Source organism: Oncorhynchus tshawytscha, linkage group LG08, assembly GCF_018296145.1.
Source record: "Oncorhynchus tshawytscha isolate Ot180627B linkage group LG08, Otsh_v2.0, whole genome shotgun sequence".
Lineage (NCBI taxonomy): Eukaryota > Metazoa > Chordata > Actinopteri > Salmoniformes > Salmonidae > Oncorhynchus > Oncorhynchus tshawytscha.
In genome coordinates, this window is record NC_056436.1 from 86946181 (window position 1) to 86956548 (window position 10368).

At 45.5% G+C, this 10368-nt stretch overlaps 1 protein-coding gene across 1 annotated transcript; it reads left to right on the forward strand.

Moving 5' to 3' along the window:
- Nucleotides 1-550: 550 nt before the first annotated feature.
- Nucleotides 551-7487, forward strand: LOC121847037 (PDZ and LIM domain protein 5-like). The gene is made up of 4 exons (XM_042326335.1): nt 551-561; nt 1915-2513; nt 2620-2631; nt 4692-7487. The coding sequence occupies exons 1-4, from the start codon at nt 551-553 to the stop codon at nt 4730-4732; spliced, it is 663 nt and encodes a 220-aa protein (XP_042182269.1). The 3' UTR covers nt 4733-7487.
- The last annotated feature ends 2881 nt before the right edge of the window (nt 7488-10368 follow it).

Genomic DNA, 10368 nt, shown 5'->3' on the forward strand with positions numbered 1-10368 from the left:
TGTGTCTCTCTGACAGAACCTGTGTGTCTCTCTGACAGAACCCGTCAACAATGAAATCCTGTGTGTCACTCTGACAGAACCTGTGTGTCTCTCTGACAGAACCCGTCAACAATGAAATCCTGTGTGTGTTTTCACCCCGCTGCACGATACTCTGCATCCCACAACGACTCTGTCTCCTCACTGTTGACTGTTCTCTGCAACTATTGTCGATTTGACAAGTTCTAACAAAACTGTTGTCTTGTTTTTCCAAACTGACCCACCCCATCTTCTTTCTGTTCTCTCTTCTCCTTTTCTCCTTCTCCTCTCTCCTTCTCCTCTCTCGTTCTCTTCTTCTCCTCCTCTCTCCTTCTCCTCTCTCGTTCTCTTCTTCTCCTCCTCTCTCCTTCTCCTCCTCTCTCGTTCTCTTCTTCTCCTCCTCTCTCCTCCTCCTCTCTCGTTCTCTTCTTTCTTCTTCTCCTCCTCTCTCCTTCTCCTCCTCTCTCGTTCTCTTCTTCTCCTCCTCTCTCCTTCTCTGTTCTCTCCTTTCTTCTTCTCTTCCTTCACTCCGCAGATGGATGAGAAGTCAGTAAACTCTCTCTTTACTTCCTTTTTATTTGAATGTTAAATCATAGACTTCCTGTCAGTATCTGAGCTAGTGGTTAGTAATGATTAGTGAAGGTTTTTCTCTTAGCAGTAGTAACAGTAACAATGTTCAGCAGTCACATAGTTCAGCAGTAACAGTTCATTAATTCTTTATCTAACAGTATGTCTCTCATTCTCCTGTCATTTGTTGTTCCCTCTGTCTTCTACTACTCTCCTCTTCCTCCAGCCCTCCCTCCTTTCTTCCCCTCTTCCTCCTGTCCTCCCTCCTTTCTTCCCCTTCCTCCAGCCCTCCCTCCTTTCTTCCCCTCTTCCTCCTGCCCTCCCTACCTCCCTCCTCTCAACCTCTTCCTCCTGCCCTCCCTACTTTCCTCCTCTCTTCCCCTCCGTACTCTCATCCTCTCCTCTCTACTGTTCCTCTTCCTCCTGCCCTCCCTCCTCTCATCCTCTCCTCTCTACTGTTCCTCTTCCTCCTGCCCTCCCTCCTCTCATCCTCTCTACTGTTCCTCTTCCTCCTGCCCTCCCTCCTCTCATCCTCTCCTCTCTACTGTTCCTCTTCCTCCTGCCCTCCCTCCTCTCATCCTCTCCTCTCTTCTGTTCCTCTTCCTCCTGCCCTCCCTCCCTCCTCTCATCTTCTCCCTCCTGCCCTCCCTCTTTCCACTCTCCTCCTCCCTCTCCTCTTCCTCCTGCCACTTCCCCCCTTATTTTCTTCATCCCTGCCTCATCTACTCCTCGTCCTCCTCCCCCCTGCAGAGATGATCAAGCTTTCTTTGATCACCCGATTTACCAACACGAGAAGTAAGAGACAGATGCATTATGGTCCAACCTATTTGACCGCTGGTCACTAGAGCCATGCTAGAGGGGACGTATTGACACGGTGTCAGAGGGGACGTATTGACACGGTGTCAGAGGGGACGTATTGACACGGTGTCAGAGGGGACGTATTGACACGGTGTCAGAGGGGACGTATTGACACGGTGTCAGAGGGGACGTATTGACACGGTGTCTATATAGTAGTGTGTCTATATAGTAGTGTGTCTATATAGTAGTGTGTCTATATAGTAGTGTGTCTATATAGTAGTGTTTTGTTGGAACGTTGTGGGAACGTTGGGGTGTGTACCAGGCACGGTTTGTTATGTTAACGTTGTTGGAACGTTGTGGGAACGTTGAGCGTGTACTGTGCATGTTCCGTTCAACGTTATATTAACATTGTGGCGACGTTGGGGTGTGTACTAGGCACGGTTTGTTATGTTAACGTTGGAACGTTGTGGGAACATTGAGCGTGTACTGTGCATGTTCCGTTCAACGTTATATTAACGTTGTGGTGTGTACTAGGCACGGTCTGCGGGTGGATGGCATCCCCATATTCATCCCCAACAGCAAGAAGAGCAGCAAGAAGAGGCTGATCGAAGACACTCAGGATTGGCAGCCCCACACAGGCACTACCCAGTCCCGCTCCTTCCGCATGCTGGCCCAGCTCACAGGCACTACCCAGTCCCGCTCCTTCCGCATGCTGGCCCAGCTCACAGGCACTACCCAGTCCCGCTCCTTCCGCATGCTGGCCCAGCTCACAGGCACTACCCAGTCCCGCTCCTTCCGCATGCTGGCCCAGCTCACAGGCACTACCCAGTCCCGCTCCTTCCGCATGCTGGCCCAGCTCACAGGCACTACCCAGTCCCGCTCCTTCCGCATGCTGGCCCAGCTCACAGGCACTACCCAGTCCCGCTCCTTCCGCATGCTGGCCCAGCTCACAGGCACTACCCAGTCCCGCTCCTTCCGCATGCTGGCCCAGCTCACAGGCACTACCCAGTCCCGCTCCTTCCGCATGCTGGCCCAGCTCACAGGCACTACCCAGTCCCGCTCCTTCCGCATGCTGGCCCAGCTCACAGGCACTACCCAGTCCCGCTCCTTCCGCATGCTGGCCCAGCTCACAGGCACTACCCAGTCCCGCTCCTTCCGCATGCTGGCCCAGCTCACCAGCTCACAGGCACTACCCAGTCCCGCTCCTTCCACATGCTGGCCCAGCTCACCAGTTCACAGGCACCGACTACAGTGAGTCAGTGGTCGAGAGAGAGGAGACCCTCTTCAACATTTAAAAATATCAACAAATTGGCGAGGGCACTAGAACAGTCTGCAGCAACCGGGCCTCACCTTGCTGGACTTGGAAATCAAATGTCTCCTGTTTGCTGATGATCTGGTGCTTCTGTCACCAACCAAGGAGGGTCTACAGCAGCACCTAGATCTGTCCCCAACCAAGGAGGGTCTACAGCAGCACCTAGATCTGTCCCCAACCAAGGAGGGTCTACAGCAGCACCTAGATCTGTCCCCAACCAAGGAGGGTCTACAGCAGCACCTAGATCTGTCCCCAACCAAGGAGGGTCTATAGCAGCACCTAGATCTGTCCCCAACCAAGGAGGGTCTATAGCAGCACCTAGATCTGCCCCCAACCAAGGAGGGTCTACAGCAGCACCTAGATCTTCTGCACAGATTTTGTCAGACTTGTGCCCAGACAGTGAATCTCAGTAAGACAAAAATAGTTGTTTAAAAAAATGTCCAGTAGCCAAGACAACAATTACAAATTTAAAAATAGACACTGGCTGCCCTAGAGCACATAAAGAATTACACCTACCTCAGCCTAAACATCAGCACCACAGGTAACTTCCACAAGGATTTGAAGGATCTAAGAGACAAGGCACGAAGTGCCTTCTACACCATCAAAAGGAACATCAAACTCTACATCCCAATTAGGATCTGGCACAAAATACTTCAATCTGTTATTGAACCCATTGCCCAGAATGGTTGTGAGGTCTGGGGTCTTACTAACCAACCAAAATTCACAAAACCCACCACAAATCCCTCACCTACAGAGAGATATACATGGAGATGAATCTCCTCAGCCAGCTGGTTCTGGGGCTCTGTTCACAAACAGACCCCACAGAGCCCCAGGACAGAAAACACATTTAGACTAAACCATATTATGAGGAAGCAAAAAGATAACAATTTGACACATTGGAAAGGATCAAAAACAGAGCAAACTAGAATGCTGTTTGGCCCTAACCAGAGAGTACACAGTGGCAGAATACCTGACCACTGTGACTGACCCAAACTTGAGGAAAGCTTTGACTATGTACAGACTCAGTGAGCATAGCCTTGCTATTGAGAAAGGCCGCCGTAGGCAGACATGGCTCTCAAGAGAAGACAGGCTATGTGCTCACTGCCCACAAAATGAGGTGGAAACTGAGATGCACTTCTTAACCTCCTGTCCAATGTATGACCATATTAGAGATACATATTTCCCTCAGATTACACAGATCCACAAAGAATTAGAAAACAAATTAAACATTGACAAACTCCCATATCTGTTCGGCGAAAATGCAATGTGCCGTCACAGCAGCAAGATGTGCGGCCCATTGCCATGAGAAAAGGGCAACCAGTGGAGAACAAACAACATTGTAAATATAAACTATATTTATCTGTTTATTTATCTTCCCTTCCACACTTCAACTACTTGAACATTGTTACAATACTGTACATAGACAATAATATACCATTTCATTTCTCTATTCTTTAAAACATGTAAGTGTAGTTGAGAGAAAGGTGTCAGTGGTCCAAAGAGGACGAGAAGCCCTGGAGAGAGGGAGAGAATGTTTACACGGGGCCCCAGATGGGACTAGAGGCCCAGGAGAGAGGGAGAGAATGTTTACACAGGGCCCCAGATGGGACTAGAGGCCCAGGAGAGAGGGAGAGAATGTTTACACGGGGCCCCAGATTGGACTAGAGGCCCAGGAGAGAGGGAGAGAATGTTTACACGGGGCCCCAGATTGGACTAGAGGCCCAGGAGAGAGGGAGAGAATGTTTACACGGGGCCCCAGATTGGACTAGAGGCCCAGGAGAGAGGGAGAGAATGTTTACACGGGGCCCCAGATGGGACAAGAGGCCCAGGAGAGAGGGAGAGAATGTTTACACAGGGCCCCAGATGGGTCTAGAGGCCCAGGAGAGAGGGAGAGAATGTTTACACGGGGCCCCAGAAAGGAGTCAATAGTTGTATCTTAACATCAGTGTAAAATGTAATCGGGTCGTTCTGATACTGTGTTTCCCCCTGGCTCTCTCAGTGCAGGACCCAGACGATGAGACAATGAAGAGGGCCAGGTAAACAGCCTGTGTGTTTATAAAGCCTGTGTGTTTATAAAGCCTGTGTGTTTATAAAGCTATGCCTGTGTGATATCTACAGCTGACTGGTTTAGTCTGTGTGATATCTATAGCTGACTCTGGTTTAGTCTGTGTGATATCTATAGCGGACTCTGGTTTAGTCTGTGATATCTATTGCGGACTCTGGTTTGATCTGTGTGATATCTACAGCTGACTGGTTCAGTCTGTGTGATATCTACAGCTGACTGGTTTGGTCTGTGTGATATCTACAGCGGACTCTGGTTCAGTCTGTGTGATATCTACAGCGGACTCTGGTTTAGTCTGTGTGATATCTACAGCGGACTCTGGTTTGATCTGTGTGATATCTATAGCTGACTGGTTCAGTCTGTGTGATATCTACAGCTGACTGGTTTGGTCTGTGTGATATCTACAGCGGACTCTGGTTTAGTCTGTGTGATATCTACAGCTGACTGGTTTGGTCTGTGTGATATCTACAGCTGACTGGTTTAGTCTGTGTGATATCTACAGCTGACTGGTTTAGTCTGTGTGATATCTACAGCGGACTCTGGTTTAGTCTGTGTGATATCTACAGCGGACTCTGGTTTAGTCTGTGTGATATCTACAGCGGACTCTGGTTTAGTCTGTGTGATATCTACAGCTGACTGGTTTAGTCTGTGTGATATCTACAGCGGACTCTGGTTTAGTCTGTGTGATATCTACAGCGGACTCTGGTTTAGTCTGTGTGATATCTACAGCGGACTCTGGTTTAGTCTGTGTGATATCTACAGCGGACTCTGGTTTAGTCTGTGTGATATCTACAGCGGACTCTGGTTTAGTCTGTGTGATATCTACAGCGGACTCTGGTTTAGTCTGTGTGATATCTACAGCGGACTCTGGTTTAGTCTGTGTGATATCTACAGCGGACTCTGGTTTAGTCTGTGTGATATCTACAGCGGACTCTGGTTTAGTCTGTGTGATATCTACAGCGGACTCTGGTTTAGTCTGTGTGATATCTACAGCGGACTCTGGTTTAGTCTGTGTGATATCTACAGCGGACTCTGGTTTAGTCTGTGTGATATCTACAGCGGACTCTGGTTTAGTCTGTGTGATATCTACAGCGGACTCTGGTTTAGTCTGTGTGATATCTACAGCGGACTCTGGTTCAGTCTGTGTGATATCTACAGCGGACTCTGGTTTAGTCTGTGTGATATCTACAGCGGACTCTGGTTTAGACTGTGTGATATCTACAGCGGACTCTGGTTCAGTCTGTGTGATATCTACAGCGGACTCTGGTTTAGTCTGTGTGATATCTACAGCGGACTCTGGTTTAGTCTGTGTGATATCTACAGCGGACTCTGGTTTAGTCTGTGTGTTTAAAGGCTGTGTTGTAAAGTGTGCTACTGTAAAGTTATGGCCGATGCTGACATGCTTGTGTGTTCCAGCTACCGATAAAGGTACACTCTGCAAGATGAATCATGTCACACAAAACGTCCTACTTCCCAATGTGGGCCATGCCACAGGTCGATGATGGTGATGTCTTCATCTCGCTGAGTTCACCTTTAAAGACTTCTAGTAGAACTCAACAGTTGAGTTATAGACTTATAGACAGCAGGTGGTGAGATATACAGGTGGTTTGGTGATTTATACAGGTGCTTTGGTGATTTATACAGGTGGTTTGGGGCGTGAGATATACAGGTGGTTTGGTGAGATATACAGGTGGTTTGGTGATTTATACAGGTGGTTTGGTGATTTATACAGGTGGTTGGTGAGATATACAGGTGGTTTGGTGAGATATACAGGTGGTTTGGTGAGATATACAGGTGGTTTGGTGAGATTTACAGGTGGTTTGGTGATTTATACAGGTGCTTTGGTGATTTATACAGGTGGTTTGGGGTGTGAGATATACAGGTGGTTTGGTGATTTATACAGGTGCTTTGGTGAGATATACAGGTGGTTTGGTGAGATATACAGGTGGTTTGGTGAGAGATACAGGTGGTTTGGTGAGAGATACAGGTGGTTTGGTGAGAGATACAGGTGGTTTGGTGAGAGATACAGGTGGTTTGGTGAGAGATACAGTTGGTTTGGTGAGAGATACAGTTGGTTTGGTGAGAGATACAGTTGGTTTGGTGAGAGATACAGGTGGTTTGGTGTGTGAGTTATACAGGTGGTTTGGTGAGATATACAGGTGGTTTGGTGTGTGAGTTATACAGGTGGTTTGGTGTGTGAGTTATACAGGTGGTTTGGTGAGAGATACAGGTGGTTTGGTGAGAGACACAGGTGGTTTGGTGAGAGACACAGGTGGTTTGGTGAGAGACACAGGTGGTTTGGTGAGAGACACAGGTGGTTTGGTGAGAGACACAGGTGGTTTGGTGAGAGACACAGGTGGTTTGGTGAGAGATACAGGTGGTTTGGTGAGAGATACAGGTGGTTTGGTGAGATGTACAGGTGGTTTGGTGAGATGTACAGGTGGTTTGGTGAGATGTTTGGTGAGGGTTGAACTACGGGCCTGTCCCAAATCAAGTGCACCACAGTATTTGACGTATGTATCTGACCCAGGGCTGGGTTGTATGTTACTCAGAGTTATCTGAGGAGGGGAGGGGGTGTACACAGCTGTTGGAACAGCGCTCTTCAGGCTGTTCTTCCTGTTCTATTCTTTATTCTGATTCTGTAGTTCTCGTTCTAATTCTGTAGTTCTCGTTCTGATTCTGTAGTTCTAGTTCTAATTTTGTAGTTCTTGTTCTGATTTTGTAGTTCTTGTTCTGATTTTGTAGTTCTAGTTCTGATTCTGTAGTTCTAGTTCTGATTCTGTAGTTCTAGTTCTGATTCTGTAGTTCTAGTTCTGATTTTGTAGTTCTAGTTCTGATTTTGTAGTTCTAGTTCTGATTTTGTAGTTCTAGTTCTGATTCTGTAGTTCTAGTTCTGATTTTGTAGTTCTAGTTCTGATTTTGTAGTTCTAGTTTTGATTCTGTAGTTCTAGTTCTGATTTTGTAGTTCTAGTTCTGATTCTGTAGTTCTAGTTCTGATTCTGTAGTTCTAGTTCTGATTCTGTAGTTCTAGTTCTGATTTTGTAGTTCTAGTTCTGATTCTGTAGTTCTGATTCTGTAGTTCTAGTTCTGATTCTGTAGTTCTAGTTCTGATTTTGTAGTTCTGATTCTGTAGTTCTAGTTCTGATTTTGTAGTTCTGATTCTGTAGTTCTAGTTCTGATTTTGTAGTTCTGATTCTGTAGTTCTAGTTCTGATTCTGTAGTTCTAGTTCTGATTCTGTAGTTCTAGTTCTGATTTTGTAGTTCTAGTTCTGATTCTGTAGTTCTAGTTCTGATTCTGTAGTTCTAGTTCTGATTCTGTAGTTCTAGTTCTGATTCTGTAGTTCTAGTTCTGATTCTGTAGTTCTAGTTCTGATTCTGTAGTTCTAGTTCTGATTCTGTAGTTCTAGTGCTGATTCTCTAGTTCTAGTTCTGATTTTGTAGTTCTGATTCTGTAGTTCTAGTTCTGATTCTGTAGTTCTAGTTCCGTCGTCTTTTGATCTGTAAACTCTGTCTATGTGTTTTCAGGTCTATCTTTTTTTCTGTTTTCATGTTCTGAACTCCACTTGTTCTTCAGGCACCTCCCTCTGATTAGAGAAATAAATCTGTACTGCTGTTATCTGAAAACAGCTCCTCCTCCCCCTGCTTTCTGTCATTTCTGCCTCCTTTACTGTACTGTCCCCTATACTGTCGACTATACTGTCCACTATACTGTCCACCATACTGTCCACTATACTGTCCACTATACTGTCCACTATACTGTCCACTATACTGTCCACCATACTGTCCACCATACTGTCCACTATACTGTCCACTATACTGTCCACTATACTGTCCACTATACTGTCCACTATACTGTCCACCACTATACTGTCCACTATACCATACTGTCCACTATACTGTCCACTATACTGTCCACCATACTGTCCACCATACTGTCCACCATACTGTCCACCATACTGTCCACCATACTGTCCACTATACTGTCCACTATACTGTCCACTATACTGTCCACTATACTGTCCACTATACTGTCCCCTATACTGTACTGTCCATACTGTCCCCCACTATACTGTCCACTATACTGTACTTCACTGTACACTACTGTACTACTGTACTACTGTCCCACTATACTGTCCACTGTATACTGTACTTCACTGTACTCCACTGTACTGTACTCCACTGTACTGTACTCCACTACTGTACTCACTGTACTCCACTGTACTGTACTCCACTATACTGTACTCCACTGTACTCACCTATACTGTACCCACTGTACTGTACTGTACTCCACTGTACTGTACTCCACTGTACTCCACTGTACTGTACTCCACTGTACTGTACTCCACTGTACTGTACTCCACTGTACTGTACTCCACTGTACTGTACTCCACTATACTGTACTGTACTCCACTATACTGTACTCCAGTGTACTGTACTCACCTATACTGTACTCCACTGTACGCCAGTGTACTGTACTCCACTGTACTGTACTCCACTGTACTGTACTCCACTATACTGTCCACTGTACTGTACTCCACTATACTCTACTACACTGTACTGTACTCCACTATACTGTGCTCCACTGTACTGTGCTCCACTGTACTGTACTGTACTCTGCAATACTATACTACCATGCTATACTGCACACCACAATACCATAATACTCTAATGTACTCAATACTATACTACTATACTGTACTCTGCAATACTATACTACCATACTGTACTGTACACTACAATACCATAATACTATACTGTACTCCGCAATACTATTCTACCATACTATGCTGTACACGGCAATACCATAATACTATACTGTACTCTGCAATACTATATGACCTTACTATACTGTACTCTGCAATACTATACTACCATACTATACTGTACCCTACAATACCATAATACTATACTGCCATACTGTACTCCGTAATACTATACCACCATACTATACTGTACTCTGCAATACTATGCTACCATACTATACGGTGCAATAATATACGGTACTCTGTAATACTATACTACCATACTACACTGCACTCTGCAATACTATACTACCATACTATACTGTACTCTGCAATACCATAATACTATACTGTACTCCGTAATACTATACTACCATACTATACTGTACTCCAATACTATACGGTGCAATACTATACGGTACTCTGTAATACTATGCTACCATACTATACTGTACTCTGCAATACTATACTGCCATACTATACTGTACTCTGCAATACTATACTACCGTACTATACTGTACTCTGCAATACTATACTACCATACTATACTGTACTCTGCAATACTATACTACCATACTATGCTGTACACTACAATACCATAATACTATGTTGTACACTACAATACCATAATACTATACTATACTGTACTCTGCAATACTATACTACCATACTATACTGTACTCTGCAATACTATACTACCATACTATGCTGTACACTACAATACCATAGTACTATGCTGTACGCCACAATACCATAAAACTATACTGTACTTGCAATACTATACTACCATACTATACTGTACAATACCATAATACTATACTGTACTCTGCAATACTATACCAGCACACAGGGCACATGTAACTGAACGAAGT